Source organism: Dendropsophus ebraccatus, chromosome 15 (genome assembly GCF_027789765.1).
Source record: "Dendropsophus ebraccatus isolate aDenEbr1 chromosome 15, aDenEbr1.pat, whole genome shotgun sequence".
NCBI classification, from domain to species: domain Eukaryota; kingdom Metazoa; phylum Chordata; class Amphibia; order Anura; family Hylidae; genus Dendropsophus; species Dendropsophus ebraccatus.
Window position 1 is genome coordinate 15,876,793 of NC_091468.1, and position 20,900 is coordinate 15,897,692.

General features: G+C 41.3%; 1 protein-coding gene across 4 annotated transcripts in view; it reads left to right on the plus strand.

The window, feature by feature from the left end:
- EML4 (EMAP like 4) overlaps positions 1 to 20,900 on the plus strand; it is a 131,156-nt gene that overhangs the window by 84,337 nt on the left and 25,919 nt on the right. For 3 of the 4 annotated variants that reach the window (XM_069955262.1, XM_069955265.1, XM_069955263.1), the window contains exons 3-10: positions 2,285 to 2,408; positions 4,540 to 4,698; positions 8,146 to 8,274; positions 9,898 to 9,923; positions 10,209 to 10,241; positions 16,391 to 16,514; positions 17,468 to 17,617; positions 19,090 to 19,159. In XM_069955262.1, the coding sequence (XP_069811363.1) occupies positions 2,285 to 2,408; positions 4,540 to 4,698; positions 8,146 to 8,274; positions 9,898 to 9,923; positions 10,209 to 10,241; positions 16,391 to 16,514; positions 17,468 to 17,617; positions 19,090 to 19,159 (815 nt within the window). The remainder of the gene's footprint in view (positions 1 to 2,284; positions 2,409 to 4,539; positions 4,699 to 8,145; positions 8,275 to 9,897; positions 9,924 to 10,208; positions 10,242 to 16,390; positions 16,515 to 17,467; positions 17,618 to 19,089; positions 19,160 to 20,900) is intronic. The other variant, XM_069955266.1, reaches the window with a different exon arrangement.

The following is a 20,900-nucleotide window of genomic DNA, read 5'->3' on the forward strand; positions in this document are numbered from 1 at the left end:
TTTGGTAAATTTCATGGAGGAAGCTTTTTTTTTTTTTTTTTATCTTCCTTCATTTGATAGGAATGAGCAGTCCAGAAAGACAATTTGAGGAGTGCGGTATGTTAGATTTTCATAGGGTTTGACCACTTTTGGTTTTCAGTGTTTTCTTATAATAGGTTATTTTTAAAGTATTTTTTATTGTTTTAAAAAAAAAATTGAGTCATTTAAAGGTAGCCAATCAGCCCAATTGGGCTTATTTGGCTCCCCGCAGCACTATATAAAGCTCCTGTGCAGCTTGCTGCACGTACCAGCCGCGACTGCAGTGGAAGCTTTATACCCGAGAAAATGAAGTTAAATCCCGTGGCAGGCAGAGGGGCGGTAGGTAGACATCTGGGCAACTCCCCACTAGTGTCTAGTTACTGCTCTCTCCCTGTAAATCATCCCCACCAACCACGCTAACAAGGAGAATGCGGTGACACTGGCGGGGAGTCGCCTAGATGTCTACCTGCCGCCCCTCTCCCTGTCATGTGCGGTGGGATTAAACGTCATTTTCTCAGGTATAAAGCTTCCACCGCGGCCAGTACATACCGCGAGCTTGCACAGGAGCTTTATACAGTGCTGCAGGCAAACCAAATCAGCCCAATTGGGCTGATTGGTTCACTTTTTAAGGTGATTTTTATTATTTTTTTGGCTGCTTTTTCAGTCTTTTGAAGCAATCAGTGATGAAATTCATTAACGCAAACCTCTTCCAAGACCATTCATGAATAGAGAAGAAATTCAGTGAAATCGGTAATGATCACAGCAAATAATGAAAGAGAGGGTCCTGCGCAAAAGAGATTACACTCTACAGGAGAGCAGTCCCTGCCCATAAGAGCTTACACTCTACAGGAGAGTGATCCCTGCCCATAAGCACTTACACTCTACAGGAGAGAGGTCCCTGCCCATAAGAGCTTACACTCTACAGGAGAGAGGTCCCTGCCCATAAGAGCTTACACTCTACAGGAGAGAGGACACTGCCCATAAGAGCTTACACTCTACAGGAGAGCAGTCCCTGCCCATAAGAGCTTACACTCTACAGGATATAGGGACCTGTAAAGACACTTCCATAAGAATCCAATAACAGGCCCAAAATGTGAGTCAAAATATAGTGCTGTAAAAAATTACTAATGCTTTCCCAGCTCAATATCAAAAAAACAGGAGTAGGGGGCTCCTAAGGTCTCAAACAGTAGAACTGAATATTTTCTGTTTGCTGCCATAGGGTGCCACTTTATGCCGGTTTCTGGCAGTTCCCCTCTAAGCTATGCCCAGGAGGCATCAGTAAGGGGGAGAGCGCCTCCTGTCTTTGGGCCTGTGGGATACGGTTTAGCAGGTTCCAATTTAGCAGAATTTTCTACCGTTGCCTTTATCCAGTGGGTTCCTTTTCCAGGTACAGGTTCCCTTTAAGACACAAGGGAAAAATATCCTCTGGATCGAAGTGAAGCCTTTTTTAATTAATGAAGAATTTTTCAAATGGTAGCGCAATCCATTCTGTGTAATAAATGGGTTTTTCTCTTTGATCTCCTGCAACTTTGGCTCCCGTCCTGCTCACCAAACACTGGATCTCATTTTACATTCGTTTCACATCTGGTTGTCGAGCCCAGGCCAAAAAGATAAAGCAGCCATTTTTCAGACTGTTTACCCTGGTAATTGACACATGATGTGACACCGGCAGACGGGCGCAATGTGCTTTCTGGAGGAAACACGCCATTCCAGGTGATTTATCTCTTGTTTGGCAATAGATGTTTGGTTTGGAGCCTGCATTGATTTCCTTAGAATTTTTTTTTCTCTGCAGTAGAACAAAGGTCTCTTTGTGTAACATAGGTGTCATAGCAGACTTAAAGACTGAAGGCAAATCAAAAGAAATGTGGTGATTAAATTATCCATCATCCCGGATTCATTGTGAGTCGCCTCATTTTCTTTTTTTTTTTTCCCCATTGAATCCACATTAATTGGAAGTTGACTTTGTATATATTACTTGTTCCTTTTCAGAATTTTTTTTTTTGTATGTTATATTTTATTAGTGTTGGTTTAGCTGTACTTATTACTTTCTTTCCAAGAATAAAAACAGGAAATTGCAGCTGTATTTACCCCTCCTGTATTTACCTCTCCTGTTATCCGTCTCCCCCCTCCACCCCAGAGATCCAGACTCCTAAATTGCCACAAAAAAACACATTTGGGGATCTAAGGCCTTAGAAGGTAAATAGCTGTACGTTACAGACACTAGTAGAAATTTTTTATTTTTATTTTATTATTTTCCCTCTGGTAGGTCCACCCACGCTTCGTGAAGCCCATTCTATACCTTGTATAACCAATGGAGGTGCCCGGACCGGAAAGCCAAGTCACACTGGATCTATTGCTAGAAAAGATACACTGGCATCAGCAGCCAAAAGGTAAATTTTTAAAACTCTCAAATATATAAATACAGATAAAACAAAGTATAAAAAACACATTTCCTTCTCCTGTCCCCTCCCTCTACTCCTCCCTTTTTTCCCTCCCTTTACTCCTCTTTTCCTACCACCTACTCCTTTTTTTCACCACGTATTTTTTTTCCCCCCTTTTGTTTTTATTCCCTCTACGCCTTCCTTTCACACCTTCCCCTACTCCTCACTCTGCTCATTGCCCTAAAGGGGTAGTGCGGCGTTAGAAAATTATTCACTAAATAAAACACATTACAAAGTTATACAACTTTGTAATGTATGTTATGTAAGTGAATGGCCCCCTTTTGTGAATAATTGCTTAGCACCGCACTACCCCTTTAATACCTCCCTCTTTCATCACTCATTGGGTTTATCCAACAAATCAAATGTATCAGTTTTTCAGCTGTTGGTCTTGGTTGTGATTTATAATTATTTTTTGGTATTTGGCAGTTTATACTTTATGTTCTATATTTTCAGTTCCTTTTTTTTGTATTGTGTATCAAATTTTTTATATTTATTTAATGTCTTCATAAAGAGCATCAAATTTTATTTATTTTTTTACACTTTATTTTTTTCGCATGCATGTGCCTTTTAAGGGTGGGTTCACACATAGCGTAATTGCAGCGGATTTCATACCACTGCGAGTAAACGCCGCCCCACCTGTGTGAAGACCATTTGCATTTGCGGCATTTGCATACTAGCAGCGGAAAGAACATTCTGCTGTATGTAAAACCTATTCAAACTGACAGTGGCGGGAGCTGCAGCGGACTTCGCTGCGAACGTGCGTTGTGAAATCCGTTGCGATTCTGCTATGTGTGTGTTAATAAAATATTTGCAGTCTTTTGAGTTATGATGAGTTACCAACCTGCCATTACACTGTTAGGTAATAGATGTCTAGGTCCTAGGCTCCCGATGAGGGTTTTTAATAGGGTATAGTATGCTTCCCCCCCCCCCCCCCCACACACACACACACACAATATTTTGTAGTAAACTGGGCCTTAAAGAGGTACTCTGGCTGGGGTTATTTTTAGTGTACGGCGGGAGAGGGGGTGGAAATAGAGGCCACTGGTAACTTACCTCCCCGGTTCCACGTGATGTCTCAAGCCGCAGCTGGACGGGAGAACTGGGCAGCACCATCCGGCACCCAACGCTTTGACCGGCGGCTTCCATAACCACCCCCTCCCCAGCCGTACACTGAAAATAACCCCAGCCCGGAGGACCCCTTTAAAGAGAACAGTTGTGCAGTTGTAGCCTACATCAAACAATGAGGCCAGTGATGCTTTTTATCTGGCCTTTTATGCTGGAGGCCTTTTTAATGTTTTATTAGAGTTCACTATTTTGCATGTTTGTGACTACTGCTTACTGTCTGTGAATGGCAAGATCCTTTCTTATGAAAAGGGACCGAAAACCAGCCCCAGTGTAGTCATTTGTATATGAAGCTGTTTCGGCAGGTTTTAGTACTGGTAGGAGCCATAGGTCTCTAATCCAGATGGACAAATATTAGTTTGTGAAGGTTTCTTACACTATAAAAACACTGACGGCAAGTAAGGTTTGTACAGAAAGTTGGTAAATGTATCTGTATATAACGAATAAGTGTGGATGACTTTTTTTTTTTTTTTTTCTCCCCTTTTTTTTATTTATTTTAAAGGGGTATCCCCATTTTGTAAAATGATAGTGATATTGATTAAAAATGTAATCGCTCTACGATCGATGGCGATTGCACCCTTGGGGATTGCCACCATTGCACTATAGGTAGCCACTTGCCGTTGTGCAAAAAAATGTGTATTGCGCTACATCCCTTCATTTTCTGTGGTATCACAAAGGTTGCCCCCCCCCCCCCCCCAATTATAAAGCGATGACATTTCTTATCAGTATGACTTCCCATATGACATAGGAATACCCCTTTAAACATGTTTTTGTGATCTAAAGTGTGAGAATGTGGTGGCTTTCTGATGTACAATTATGCTTTGTATAGATGCAACTTTTAATGCCCATATATTCCATTTCCATAGAAGTCTGCATGTACTGTATTTCTAGATTCTTATGTTTTTAATTGTCATTTCATCATTTCTTTTTTTTTCACATTCTTAATTTATTTTTGCAGTAGCACAGAGAAAAAGAGAGAGAAACCTCAAGGTGTCAAAGAGGAATCAAATGATCAAAATCCATTAAACCAAGCATCTCCTTCTCCCCAACCCTCCCCACAACCTACCCAAACACACAGGCAAAATCAGGACAGCCGAACCCCTACATCCACAAAAAGGTTTCCTCTTATTCTGTTTGCTGAAGGCATACGCGGCAGGAGTTGTAATGAGATCTATAGATTATTTTATTTACAATTTTTTTTATTTATTTTTTTTAAAGGGGTTATCCAGCGCTACAAAAACATGGCCCCTTTTCTTCCAGAGACAGCACCGCTCTTATCTCCAGTTCAGGTGCGGTTTGCAATTAAGCGCCATTTACTTCAATGGAATTGAGTTACTAAACCTGCACCCAAACTGGACACAGGAGCGGTGCTGTCTCTGGAAGAAAGTGGCCATGTTTTTGTAGCGCTGGATAACCCCTTTAATATTACTGTGCTACCTTACTTCAGAATATATTTATTGTAGATCTATTAAAGAATATTAGGTGTATTATGTGACTAGGTTACATCTAAATATTCAAGATAGGATATGCCCTAGTGAGGGAGCGTCATCGCTCTTTTCCCCAGTAGTTTATGGAATCCATGTTTGTCACAGATTCCACAAATTTGATTTTTGTGAACACAAATGTTCTTGCTAAGCTATTTCTATTTTTTTCCCCAAAACTGTTTACCCTTATTAATACTAGCACTGTACAAGTTTTAATGGATCCCTAAAAAAAAAAAAACACTGATTGCAAAACATGCAGTCCTGGGCGCTTTTTCACATATCCTGAAGCTAGATAGCTGACCCAATCCACAGTGCTTGGGTGACAGGCTCCCAACCCCCCGCTAGAGCACCTTATACGTACCTGATCGCGCCGGGTCCCCCTTCTTGAGACGGTCGGGTGACAGATATCAGCGCCCGAAGCCCGGCGCGCGCGCTCCTGAGATGAGTCCAACGCTCATAGAGAATGACGGAGTGTCAGACTCACCAGTCATTCTCTGAGAGTTGGACTCATCTCAGAAGCGCGTGCGCCGGGCTTCGGGCGCTGAAATCTCCGTCACCCGACTGTCTCAAGAAGCGGGACCCGGCGCGATCAGGTACATATAAGGTGCTCTAGCTGGGGGTCGGGAGCCTGTCACCCCGACACGGGGGGTGACAGGTCCTCTTTATAAGTCACTTGATGTGTGAATAAGGTCTAAGGGCCCTATTACACGGAGTGATAATTAGCCTAATGGGACCGAGCGGCTGATTATCGTTCCATGTAAAAGAGACAACGATCAGCCGATGACAACAATCCATCGCCTGATCGTTGATTATGGTTTGCTGGTCAACCCAGATTTTGGAGAAAGCTGGATCCTCCCCTGGGAAACTGGAAGAAGTTCTCCAGGACTGCTTCCGGCTTTTCTCGACACCCGGGGTGGATTAGAACAGAGTTGAAAGGCAGGTTGCCAATAAGGCGATTTACCGATGAAACAAAGCGATTCTTCTAGACGGGCAATTCACTCATCTCTAGTTGCCTCCATTCAAGTGAGTAGGGATCAGCTGTGGCCTTGGCCACCTATGTGGTCCTCCATGCTCCTCTGGTTACTGGCCTTGACTGAGTGCCGGCACAGCTTGTTGACTTATTTTTCCTTTAGTTCACTCTTTGCCAAGTTTTGAGAGTATTTATTTTCATTGCGACCATTCCCATTCTTAAAGCATTGTCAGCAGAAATGTAGTTGAGATGAATGAATTAGCGTTTCTCCATATAATAATAGCCGTGATCAGGCGCCAATACCAGGCTCTTGGCGGTGGCAGTGTACTCTAAATATTCATAATAACTTTCAAGTGCACTTACAACCATGTGCTTTAAGTAAGAATGTGATGTTAGAGCTTGTCGGGAATTATCATCTCTATCCAGAAACGTTTTACTAACACACAGGAATAATAAGATGCCTGCACATGGTCACGTACTGCCCAATATACATACAGAGGTTTAAGGTGTTGTTGTTTTTTTGTTTTTGTTTTTTTTACTTTATTTTTTCCAGTTCTATCATTACAACTCTTGTCGTACTCGAAAGCTTTTTTTGCATCCTCACATTTTGAAAGATGACCCCCTCTAAACCTCGCTTGGGTGTCCGCTCTTACCCTGCTCGTGTGATTTCACACATCTGTCAAACTAATCCAATACTAAGTAGTCTCCAAACAGCTTGACACAGCTTGAGGTCTCTGGCTTTACACTTTTAATAGTTTTTAAGGGGAAAAGTCAAACCATCGGGGGGCGTGCATGTTCTCTTGTTGGTTGCTGATTCTGCTTGTTTCTGTTAATACTTGCTCTATGGCGTCTGGGATCTGTTTGCTTCAAAATTTTGTCCTTAACTTCTCTAGTTTAATATTACACAGGCCTGGTGCTGATTATTGAGCAATCCTGTTATAATACAGTGATGCATACCATATACTATGTTTTAGTGGCTATTTCTGATTCCCCTTTGAGCAGAATGGGACTGAGCTGCGGTACCAGGCACAGCCTCCAGAGGCCATAGCCCCATTAGTCAGCTGATCGGTGTTTGTGCTGAAAGTTGGACTCCCACCATTCAGATATTGGCGATCTAGCCTATGCATAGTAGCAGTGTGAGTCCTGGAAAACACCTTAAAGTGTCACTGTCGTTTCATTTTTTTTGCAGAGATCAAAAGTCCAGGCGATTTTAAGAAACTTTGTCATTGGTTTTATTAGGCAAATATGCCATTATCTGCATTTAAAAAGCCTTTCCCTAGGTCCCCCCTCCCTCCTCTCATTCACTGCTCATTATCAGGAAATCTTGACTAGTTTACATCAGTTTTACCCTGTCTAATCTATGGAGAGGGGAGGAGGGAGATCAGTCGCCAGCAGAGAGCAGAGAACAAAGGATTATACAGTGGGACCTCTGTGAAATCCGGTATTCAGAGGTCAGTGCTGACTTCAGAGGAGATAGCCCAATGTTGTAGCTGTAAATTAACTCTTTGTTCTGTTTTGGTGCCTCATCTCCCTCCACCCCTCCCCTCTCCATAGAGAACCATGAAGACAGGGGGGTGAGCTTCAAACTGCTTTTTCATGATAAAAATGCATTTTTCGGCTAATAAACCCAATTACAAAGTTTCTTAAAATCACCTGTACTATGAAATGAAACGACACTTTAAAGGGGATCTATCAGCAGGTAAGATTAATCTAACCTGCTGATAGCTCCCTATAGCTTCAGGACGCTGAGGAGGAAAAGGTTCTATGGTCCACCATTGACACTTATGGCTAAGAGCATAGAAAGCATTGATGGTCTGTCAGCCCCTTTAGGAACCTCTACGTCTTATAGCTTATATATCCAGTTCTTCTAGGCTTTTTATCCTAATCTCCACAGGTGGGAGGACTAAGTAAGTGTCCTTAGCAGATGCTTTGGTGGGTTTCTTCCGCGGTTGTTTATTTTTGTGCTTTACTATATACTCCTCTGCATGGGGTTTGCTGTAACCAGCTCTTTCCTAATCTAGCATGGTCTTCATTAACATCCGCCTCTCCTTTCTTTCTCGCCTGGTTCTAGTTAATATTATCAATTACTTTCTTGCTATTTTCCCCCCAGTGTAAAACGAAGCTCTACCATAGAAAAATCACACAACTCGTGGGACAATTCAGATGACAGTCGGAACAGGCTCATGAGGGCGGCTTCCACGTCAAAGTTAACTTCAAAGGCGAGCAAAGCTTCAGAGAAGTAAGTATTCCTTCATGGAGTGACCCGGGTGGTGATTATAACAAGGACGGTATCAGAGTAGATCATCGTCTCCCGCTGCTAATCTGCATTTCTGCCTTTGTAGAAGGACTCTCAGAAGTCAATTCGCTCTGATCATAATTAAACTCCTTCTGTCGTACAGATTTATGTACATATCTAGTGTGTGCCTCTAGTGGTTTATGGATGTGCTATGTGTATGGATTGTCATAAATCATTGTGCGCTTTATGTAGCTAATGGGTTAAACATCCAGCCCTTATTTAAGGGGGTGGTTTCTATTCTTAAATGGGGGTCCCATCCCCTAATAGGGCTTATTGATGTTATAGACAGGAGTCCCTAGCTTGGACCCTCTTCCATTAAAGTTGTTGCAGACAGAAGCTCGTGCCTCTGTGACCTCAGTCCATGTATTTGTAGATATAGACCACCATTCATTGTGTGTAATGTGTTTTAGCTGTTTCATGGGACAAGTATGGACAGTCAGAGCTCCCTTAGTGATAACAGCTGATCTCCCACACCTGACTTACTAGAAAATTGTGTATGTATGATAGTGATACACAGAATATTTGGACCTCTTCAATAAATAGAAACTTTACTATCCACACACAGAGCCTCAAAATACTTGAAGAGGTTATCCCAAAGTAGACGCTGGTACCTATCAGTCATGAGAACAGAAGTCCTGGGGCCCCCATTTAATTGTAGTGTGATTGACCAAGCACATTAGTGCGCCATTTAACCTTTGTGGGACTGAGAAAGATAGCAGAGTACAGTATTCAGTATTCAGACCCATGAACGGTGGAATCCCCCAACGATAACACATTGATCACCTATCCCCTGGTCTATGTGGTTTGAGAGAACCCTGGTAAGGCAGCGTTCCCATGCTGCTGAATTGCCATATTTCACTGTGCGCTGTTTTTTTAGGGGACGGGGGGGGGGGGGGGGGGCACAGAAGAAATCCCAGGCCGAAACGCAGATTAAGCAGTGACTCTGCTGCTCCATGCTGGGAATTATAAACTGGGCAAAGCAATTGTTTTAATGGAGCATATAAACTGGTCCCACAGTTATCCAACACTTTTCCATTGGCCTTGTCTGGTATTGCATCTTAAAGGGGTTATCCAGCGCAACAAAAAAGGGGCTGAAGATGCAGGCTATAGGCTTTATCCATGTTTTCCAGAACTGCATAGGGCTACATCTAACTTCAGCCACTGCACACTCTGTTCAGTACCAGCTGTCTATCTAAATTGTACTGGACATTTTTGAGTCTTCTCCCGACAGATTACGTTGGCAGAGAGAAAAATTGGACATGTTGGACAGAAGGATGCCTTAACATCCTAACTTGCAGAATGGGGGAGGGGGTGGGAATTGGTAATCCACAATAGGTAGCCATGACAGCTCCGGTGTATGCTATCCACTCCAGTTTGCAGAGTGTATATCTGTGTGTGTGCGTGTCAGTCTATCTGTATCTTTCTGGATTTTGACAATTTCTTTTCTTCCGGCACTAAATGACTGAAGGTTGTCACCACACAGCACTTGCTCAGCTCTTCAGGTTGTACCCCCGCTGCTTTGCCATCTGTAAGGTTAAAGTAACGCCCAATTATTTTTGTTTTCAGGCATAAAGATATTGTCATCAGCCCAGGTAAAAACCAACCTCAGACTGTGCAGTTCTTTTTTTTACACCATTGTGGTTACTTCTTTTCTTGAGATTCTGTTCATGTAACTTAAACAGCAGTATCACATTTCTTTTTTTTTTTTTTTTCTGCCATAAGACACCCTGTAATACACGGATGTTACTCATGATGTGTGTTTGATTTTAATCGTTCATTTCTATATAAAATCTATAAAAATAGCCGCTCGATTACATGCTAAGCAGACTGAAGCATTGACTTGAGTTTAAGTTGTTTTACTTCTGTCTCAAAACCAGCCAAAATGTCGACAAGAGAAAAAAACAGCCAAGGTAAGACTCAGCTTGGGACTCCGCAGCTTGGCCTTTTTCACCTTTTTCTATAACCTCTGCAATCTTGCATATGTCTGCTTGTAATTCAGAAATATAATCTTTGCTATGGAGATTTACCCTAATCCTGTTACAAAAGTGATCCCTCCTATCCTCTGGTTACTTTACGAGGACCTATCCACATTGACCACCATATGCACTAGTAAATTCCCAGTAAAATAAAAATAACCCTTTTAGAACAGTGCTAACTTCATGCAGCATTGTCAGTAGTCTTGAGACTTAGTTGTCCATGCAAACATTACTTTTGATATGCTGCTGCCCATGGTTAGACTAACAATTCCTTGCATACTTGTTATCTATTCGGTCTCCTTCCACCACTTCTAAGCTGCTGCTTTCTGCTAAAGACGAGCACTTTTCTCTGTCTCCCCCTCCCTTCTGGGACAGCTGATGTAAAAAATTCCCTGGCAGTCTTTATCTGCTACTTTGTAGCTTCTTTGTAATGCTGGGAGGGATAATCACAGTGAGTTCATTAGCAACTTGACCTCAGATTCACCCTCTCAACATTACAAAGAAACTACAATGCTGCAGATAAAGACAGTCAGGGACTTGTTTACATCAGCCTACGCATAAGACTTGCGTCTATCTGGTGCTGTTGGAACCTCCTCCTGTTTTCCATACTTGTTTACATGAGCCGTCTCAGAAGGGAGGGGGAGACGGAGAAAGGCTCACACACAAATTTTTGTGTTTTCAGCAGAATGCAGCAGCTCAAAACTGGGGTAGGGAAACTGAATGGATAACAAGTATGGAAGGAATTGTTAGTCTCACCATGGACAGCAACATATCAAAAGTTATGTTTGAATGGAATACCCCTTCAACTGTTATGGGATCATGGCCTTAGCTGTTAGACCTTATTGTGATATCTTGAGCACCACTTTAGTATCTGAATGTTACTGCCCATAGAATGAAGTGCTCGCTAGTTCCGCCAACATCTATAACAACATTAACCACATTATATTGCATGTCCTGGAAATAGGGAAGAAATCTCCATTTTAATAGATGAGATATATAGATGATGTACTTTTTGTATAGACACTCCTCCCCTTTGCTTAAGCTGATGCTGCTTTGGCTTCCTGTTGGCTTCACAGAAAATAAACTTACAAATTTTCTTCCATAATTTGCTTCTAAAATTGACATAAAATCTGCTTTCTGCAAACTCTGCTTCAGCATGAAATCTCTCTAATCTGTGCATGCCCTTTGAATGCATGTTCAATGGTATCCATTGTGAAAATTCATACAGGCGAAAGCCGACACTCGGATTAATACGGGAAGCTATGTCTGCGCGGCCACTGCGGCCAGTTATTCTGCATATAACGGTGTCTATTGAAACATGTTTTTATTTTTATCGTTTTTTGTTTGCTGTACGGCCTAAGATACATGGACAGTTTTTAGTTACTTAGACTGTAATAGAATTACCGGTACTAGAGCTTTATTAGTCTCCTTGTACATTTGTCCTGTAGTTCTTCTAGGGTATCTGGTGGCTCCAGTTTTTTTTTTTTTTTTTGCATATTGCGGTATTCTCCACCATGTGACCCCTGTAGGGTTAATATGGCAAACTAGTAGGTGGTTTTAACCCTTTCTTGGATGTTTTAGACACCTTTTGTTGATGGGATCACTGGCTCTAGCTAATTAAACTAAAAATAACCCTTGTGGCTTGAACTAGTCTAGTAAAGAATAATATAAAATAATGGACGTTGAGTAAATGTCAGATTTTAAATGCAAGCTTGACTTCAAAAAGTAGAAACCTGTGCCATCTTTTATGTAGCTACCCTTTAAGCCAGGCATGGGGAACCTTTGGCCCTCTAGCTTTTACAAAACTACAATTCCCATCATGCCTTGACGTCCGAAGCTAAAGCTGAACGACCAAAGGCTCCCCATCCCTGCTTTAAGCTTAATGCCCTTCAGAAATACTGCAAATCTTGAAACATGACGATGAATATTAGTAAAACCACAACCTCTCCCAACCTCTTCCTTTTGGAGGAGACTTCAGTATGTGTAATATTGATACTAGAGTGTCGCCACTCTCATACAGTTTGCACATCGACTCTAGGAAAGCTAATTTGCATATGTTTTCCCTTGAAGCATTGCCTGTATAATTTGATAAACACAGATCTCCTCAATTAGAGCCAGGACACCACAGATCTAAAGTGGACCGCAGATTTATACCCTCTGTATAGCATTTACTGGAAGTAGGTTACTGTATATGGTTTTATTAAAAAAAAAAAAAAAAAAAAAAAAATCTGTATGCCAAATTATCTGCCTGTCTATGGTAAGATGGGTGCACACTCTATAATAGGTCAGCAGTGCTGCCTTAGTGTACACCACCATCCTTTTCTGGGTCACAGAGATCTTGCTCATTTCTGTTTTGTAAATCCACTTGACTGTAGTATAACAGGGATTTGCTGACTTCTATTACTGCAGACCATTTTGCATGTTTCCAGGTAAAAGTACAATTTCCCTTTGTTTAAAATCCCTACATAAAATGTATTTATTATAGTAGCTCCAGATGGTGTCAGTACCGTGCCGTAAACACACCTGGCAATAACTATTTTCCAGTCGATGTAAAAAGGAGCAGCCTAGTTTGGCGTATACATAGAGAATTAAACCTGGCTATATCCCATGCCCTGCCAAGGGGGAGAATATATTAGGCAGCAAGTGGTCAGTTTGTTCTTAAAGCTGATGTGGGCAACATCTGAGCAACTTAGGAAAGGGTGAAATTGGGATGACTAGAAGAGCTTCAGAAGAGCCGGTCTTGCAGGATGTTCCCAGCATGCAGTGGGAAAAGGTGACCCAAGGAAGTGCAATTGGTAAAACGGCAACAGATGCATGTGGGGAGGGGGTTAAAGGCTAACTGGTCAGCTGGTCTGCTCCACAATATCTCTTTTCTGCAGGATCAGACCAAATAGGTGAAAGTGTTATTGCTGGCCATGATAGAAAGGTGTCAGAACACACAGCTTTGCTACGAGTGAAGCTGCAATGCTGCAGACTGGTCAGAGAGCCCATGCTGCCCACTGACCCTTTCTGTAAGGGCCTGCTATGGACATGTGAGCATCAGAGCTGGACCATGGGGGAGACCTAGTCTGATAGATCGCGGCTTTCTATTACCTGTGTAAGAGGTGGCACCATGATGCCCTAGGGGAAGAAGAGAAGATGGCGGGGGCAATGTGCTGGTCAGTGTTCTGCTGGAGACCATGTGTCCTGGCATCATGTGGATGTTACTGTGACATCTACCACTTACCTATCCATTCTATACACCGGTCAGTGGGGAACCCCCATGTGGCATGTACTAGAAAAAAACAACTGTTTATGTTGTGAATTATTCCTGAGGGCTTCTCCTATGTTGCTGTGTGTATAATACATTGCTGCCGTTTCCAGCAAACGGTTGCCGATGGTACATAGAAGAACTTTTTCTTCTGTTTTGCACCTTTTTAAAATAATTTTTTTTCTTTTAATGGCAGTTTTTAAAAACCATCACTAGAAAATCTCAGTGCAGTGCCACATTGCATAACTGTTATGGAGATCGTAGCTTTACTGGAAGAGATTTTGCTCCATAAGTAGCTGCCCATCTGAAGACTCATTAGTATTTTCCAGTGACATATACTGTACGTTTCATGAGCTCTGACTCAAATAACAGCCGTGTTATAATCTCTTGCACACCTCACATCCACTAATATATTCTATTACTTTAATACCAGAAATATTCCCAACAATCTGATTACATCTCAAGGCACCGAGCACTTGACCAAAATTTATAAGCCATAAAACATATTTATAATCTCTTACCTCATATAGGGAGACATTAATAGGAATGTTCTTTCGTGCGTTTTATTATTTCTTATATTCGATAATGTTTTTACCCCATGATTAGTTAAACAGAAGGCCGGCCGTGCCAGCGCAGACCATTGAGTAGTATTCATGGCTTGTTTTTATACTCATACCAGAAGGGCTGATTTAACTTCAGTTTTAAACAGTTCATTTTTTTTTTTATTTTTTTTTTTAGAAAATCTTAAAGGGGTTGTGATTCTAAGGGGCACATAACGGTCTATCCTATTTGTTAAATTTCTATTCATTTCAGTAGCCGGTATGTAGCATTACATCTTGATGTTGGGGAACTACATGGCCCACCGGAGCATCTCCTGCTGTGTTCCATGAGCGGACTGTAGTGATGTGATCAGAGATTTCAGTTGGTATAGTCTGTCCCACCTATCTTATATTGGTCGTTGATCACAAATAGAGAGGAGACAAATTTAAGCAGGCTGGGTTCATCCAAACCCGAACGCTCTGCATTTGATTACCAGTGGCTGAAGGTTAAAAGCCGCTCTAGGAAGGCATTGAAAACATACATACAGCCATAGGTTGTGTCCATGTTTTTCAGGCAGCCTTAGGGCTGCATCCAAGAACTTCAGCCACCGGTAATGAAATGCAGAGCGTTCGGGTTTAGATGAAACCCAGCCTGCTCAAAGTTTTCTCCTCTCTTTGTGATCAAAGACCAATATAACATAAGTGGGACAGACTATACCAACTGAAAACTCTGATCACATCACTACAGTCCGCTCATGGAACACAACAGGAGATGCTCCAGTGGGCCATGTAGGTACCCAACATCAAGATGTAATCACAAAGTGTCCCACGATCAGTAGTAATCTGTTGTACAACCTATGAGAAATTTTTCCCACAGCAGGAAAGTGACACATTACAGTTTTTGTTGTACTCTATAGATAATTCTTACACAAGTTCTGCAGCATTCCAATCCTTTATTTTTTTTTTTTTAAACATTTAATTCTCTAGTTAAAAATGAATAAATCTACAGGTTGACCAAATCGGATAAGTCTTGCTTGAGACTCTCTGAAGTCTTCTAGGAATTTGTCTTTCAAGACTTCTCTGCAGGATCAGAACACTTTGAAAGCAGAGGAAAATTTTCAAGGATCAGAACACTTTGAAAGCAGAGCAAAATTTTCAAGACCAAACAAATCAAGGTCTGATTCATTGGATTGGGATTTGGAGAATTTGGAGAAATCAACTTTACAAATTTGAATTAGAAAATTCCTGCCACTATGACTGTACAGGTCGTATACAGACCCAGTGATTATGATGGTGACAGATTAGTCATGTCCTGTATAGACTGATCCTGCCACACATCCTCCATAAGGGTCTATTTACACAGAAAGATTATCTGAGAGATTATCTGCCAAAGATTTGAAGCCAAAGCCAGGAATGGATCTGAAAAGAGGAGAAATCGCAAGCTTTCCTTTATTACCTGATCTCAGTTTATAGTCTATTTCTGGCTTTGGCTTCAAACCTTTGGCAGATAATCTTTCAGATAATCTTTCTGTGTAAATGGACCCTAAGTCTCACCGTTTCTTGCTTTCTTCAGAAGGTTAGAGAAAAATTGGAGACATTTAAAATATATTTACTCTGTGATCAGACTACACTGGGTTTCCTTGCAGTCTGTTACCATGGAGACACACAGGTCTGCATGGTGGTGGTGAAGACAAAACAGTAGCAAATTTTTAACCCAGATGAACTGAAAGTTTCCTGTATTGGGACAATATATTACTCATTTACAGACACCCAGGGAAATGTAAGTAGATACGAGGACACACTGGAGACCTGCTGTTCATTTAAGCTGCTATCTAGTTAGACTTTGAAGCTGTGAAATGTCGACAGATGCTGTGAAGAGTGACGTCTCCTTAACATTAGCGTGAGACATATTGGAAAATTTCCAGTTTGTTTTTGTTCCACACAAAGCTGAGAACATAGAATCCAAGTTATTTGGATGTCCTCATCGCTGTGGCTCCTTCATTAACCAAAAAGAAACAATTCTTTATCCACCATCTTATTCACCATCACTCAGATCTCCATAATGTTTTTATTTTCAGCTGGTTGCAGAGCCTCTGTCTCCCTGTAAACCAGGTCTTGACGAGAGTACAGTTTATTATAAGCTCTGCATGTTGACCGCTCTCTCGGGGAGGGGGGGGGTGTATTTGGCTCATACAATGGCCGACTATGTCTAGAACATATAGCTACGAAGGAGGACGTGTTTGACTTTTCATTGACTGACCCCATGTGGCACATTCTTTGTCTTGTTTCTGTAGAAGGAGAATACATTAAGATGTTTATGAGAGGCCGACCAATCACAATGTTCATTCCCTCGGATGTGGAAAACTATGAAGACATAAGAACAGAGCTGCCGCCAGAGAAGTTAAAACTGGAGTGGGTGTATCCTTTTATGTGGTTGTCAAAAACCTGCAACAAAAATGGCGTACAACGCTATGGGCCCAGGGTTGGATGTGGATTTCATTGTCTAGTTCTTTGCTAAAATGCATCAAACCTTTTGCATGCATGGGTAAAAGCTGAGTCTATTGAGACCCCCATGATTATTGGATTGATAGTATGGATTGATTATTGTATTGATAGTAAGAGATAAGCGCAACTTGAGCATGATAATTTGGAATTTGAACACCAGTGGCCGAAATTGAAAGCTGCCCTAGTAAGTCCGGGAAACCAGGAATACAGCCATAGTATGTATTCATGTTTTCCAGGACTTCCTAGGGCTCATCCAACTTAAGCTACCGGTAATGAAATGCCAAACAGTCGGACTCTAGTATGCTCCAGTTGCGCTCCTCTCTAGTCCCACTAGCCAGAATCCTACTCCACACTGATGAGGGGCAAATACCCCGAAACAGCTGTCTGTGGATGGATACCTTGCTTACGTGGTTTCCTTGATTGGAGACATTCCTTGGCTTGGTAGTTCCTTCCCAAAGGAAGATCTAGCTTTTTCACTGATTTAGACACATGTGATGGTGTCTCTGCAGTGTTCTTTTGCATACCTTTCTAGTCATAGACTAAAATTGTCCAAAATTTCTCCCATGTAGAGGTCAAAGAAAACAAAGACAAATATATCATTAGACAAATAAAACCTGAGTAATCACAGTGGAGCAAAGTGATCCAGCACCCATATGACAAAGTAGCTGCCGCCTATCACCGGGTAACAGGTTGCACCACTTTAAGCAGCAAGAATAGTAACCGGACTCTTGCGGTAATGTGATCTATTACGTGAGATACATTTGGGAGCGTGAAATGGGATCAGATTTTTTTTTTATGTACTGTAACATTTGTGACTACACCGGCCTCCTTATGGCTTGTCATCACCTTAACAGAATGTGACCCAGATATGGTTATCGAGGTAGAGATTGTCGCGCTAATGTTTACCTCCTCCCTACTGGAGAAATTGTATATTTCATAGCGTCTGTTGTCGTACTGTTCAACTATGAAGAAAGAACTCAACGGCATTATCTGGGTCACACGGATTGTGTAAAATGGTAAGGTGTTTGCACTATTCTTATGATACTCTGCCTTGTTTTAGACCCCTGAGTGATCTTGCATTCATCACCTGGACTGTGAATAATTGATAGGTTTTACCAGGAAATGCATATAAGGCTTTATTTACATGAATTATTGGCTGGTATGCAAGCAATGGCAGAACACTAAGGAAAACAAAGATGAGCGTATCTAAAGCATACTAGAGTCTGATCATTTTGCATTTAAATAAAAGTAGCTAGAGAAGATGGATGCAGCACTAAGGAGTCCGGGAAAACATAGATACTTAGGGTCGTATTAGGGCCCTATTACACGGATCGATTATTGTGTGAAAAGTCGTTATCGTTCAAATTCAAACTATAATCGTACTGTGTAATTGCAGGCAACGATCGAAAAATCTTTCCTGTGTAGTTGATCGTTTATTTAGTTAATAGTTCGTTAATAGTTTGCTGTAATTTAACATTCGTTCGCTCAAGTTCTGCATTTTTTTTCACTACTCGTTCAGTGTAATTGCACATTGTCCATTGTTTTGCTGGGATCATATTAACGATCGTAACTAATGACCATCGTTCTGTGTAATATGGTGAACATTTCAGGTTAACGATAAACAATCTAGTTTTTGATCGTTTTCGTTAGTCGTTAATTGTTAAAAATCGTTTAGTGTAATCGGACCCTTAGACTGCCCGATACTTAGGAGCGAGCATGGATCTGTCAGGTTAGCGCTTGCTTGCTCCTCGTTCTCCGCTTGTCTGTGCCATTACACACACAGACATCGCACGGGGAAGAGTTTGGGGAGCAGCGGGAGGAGCTGTCTGGACATTCTTTAGATCATCCAGGTGGCCCATAAAAGAAATTGTTGTGTGGATTGTGAAATTGAAATTGTGCATGTCAGCTAATCATTGCTTTTAAACATGAACTATTACATTAAATGTTTATCGGACTTAACAATGTTTTTCTAAACGCCCTAGGGCTGCATCCGACTTCAGCCAATGGTATTCAAATGCCACACGATCAGACTCTTGGAGTTGCACTCATCTCTAAAAACAAACTATTATAAAATTAAACCATGACTTTGCCATACCCATCCATTGGTTGTGTTATTACAGCTGAGCTCCAATGATGTGGATGGGACTGAACTACAATACTGCAACCTGTGGACAGATGTGATGCTGTTTTATGAAGAAAACGGACAAGTTTTACCAATTTAATTCCAGCAAGAATCTACAAGTAGAGATAGTGGGGTAGATTTATCAATCATGGTGTAAAGTGAAACTGGCTCAGTTGCCCCTAGCAACCAATCAGATTCCACCTTTCATTCGTCACAGACTCTTTGGAGAATGAAAGGTGGAATCTGATTGGTTGCTAGGGGCAACTGAGCCAGTTTCACTTTATACCATGTTTGATAAATTTACCCCAATGTGTCTTTTGGAGGCCACTTTGTCACATTTGACATTTTTCTCATTTTATATTGCAGTATCGCTCTACATCCAGACAAAATCAGGATTGCCACTGGGCAGATTGCTGGAGTCGACAAGGATGGAAGGGTAAGAAGCTTTTAAAGGGATTTTCTAGGATCTTTACAAAATTGGTCCGGGGCAGGGAATTGGGGGGGATGGGCAAAAAAAAGACCTCTTTGCTTGCTCTAGTCCAGCGTTTTGGACGTGAACCAGTAACGTCCCTGTATACTCAGCACAGGACACTGCAGCTAATCCTTGGCGTCAGCAGTCATGTTCAACGTTTGCCCATGCATATGACCACTGAGGGTAGCAAAGGTGTCATTATTCGTTTGCTTTTTCTTTTTCCTCTTGAAACCGGTGCAGACTTCAGCCAAGGTTTTGCAATAAAAGTAAAATGTTAATCAACGTCTCATTCTTATGGTATTTTCTTCACTTTTGAGATTCCTAAGTACAGTGGTGCCTTGGATTAGGAGCATAATTTGTTCCAGGACCGTGCTTGTAATCCAAATCCACTCTTAAACCAAAGCAAAACTTCATATAAGAAATCATAGAAATGCAGACAATTGGTTCCACACCCCAAAAATAATTTATTATTCTGAATAACATGTAAAACAGATGAAACAAAAATTCAGAAACAGAATATGTGATATTATAAGTTACTGTACAGTAATGGAGAGGATGGGAAACACAAGGGCGGACAGAGACTGCAGGGGGCATGAAGGAATGAGCAGGGCAGATGTGGGCACATAATGCAGCACTCTGTCCGGTTAGAGAGGGGTTACAGCTATGGAGAGATTACCTCCACAGTCCTGTCCCCTGATGTAAGCCCCAGCCTGAAGTGGATCTGCTATGATTTTGGAAGGTCAGGGAGACTTCCTGGGTCAGAGTACAGGGCTGTAGACCCCGCTATGCAGACCATGCCCCTCCCCCTCCCACCCAGTAAAGGGAGCTCTTAAACCAAAGCAATGCTCTTAAACCAAGTCACACTTTTGAAAAAAACTCTGAGCTCCCAAACCAAAACGCTTTTAAACCAAGTTACTCTTAAACCCAAGGTACCACTGTACTGTCTTTTTATCATGCTCCAGTTCTAAAAGCTTAAATGGTAAAACACTCCCTTTAGACTAGGTTCACACTGCTTTTTGCTGTCTGATATATATGGTTAAAGGAAAAATGGATCAGCATTCCATTGAGTTAGGTTTTGGGAAAAAAAATAATAAAAAAAAGGATCAATTTCCACCAGGTTTTTTTTTTTTTTTCCAATAACTTATACAGACATGGTTGACCATGTTTTTCAGTACATCAAAATTAAACGTTCTAAAATGGATGCAATGGATGAACCCCCGTTAGCCTTATTGTTACATGAACAGGATCAGGTAGACACCAAATTATCAAACATCACGTGGGTAGAAAATGTGGAAGAGACACAAGATTCATAAGCAAAGCGTAATTGAATATCTTCTTGGTTATCACTACACCATCATCATGTCTGGTTTTAGTCTATCTAGTAAATCTGTTCCAGACTCCGGAATGTCTTTACTAATGGTTGCTGGATTAAAGGAGTTTAATCTATGCCCTATTACTTTAAAATAATGATACCATATGCCGTGAAATTCCTTTGTCAGCATCTGAGAATACCAAGGCCGATAGTCAAGAACTTGTTTCCATTGTTTAAAAAAAAAAAAAAATTGCATTTCTCAAAATCGTAACAAAAAAAGTGCATATTTCTAAATTTAAAAAAGATAATCCAGTGGATTTTAAATTTAATGTTGGAATTTCTTGAAGAGGCCTTCTTGCCTTAAGATAGTTATATTTTTACATTTCTACGGCT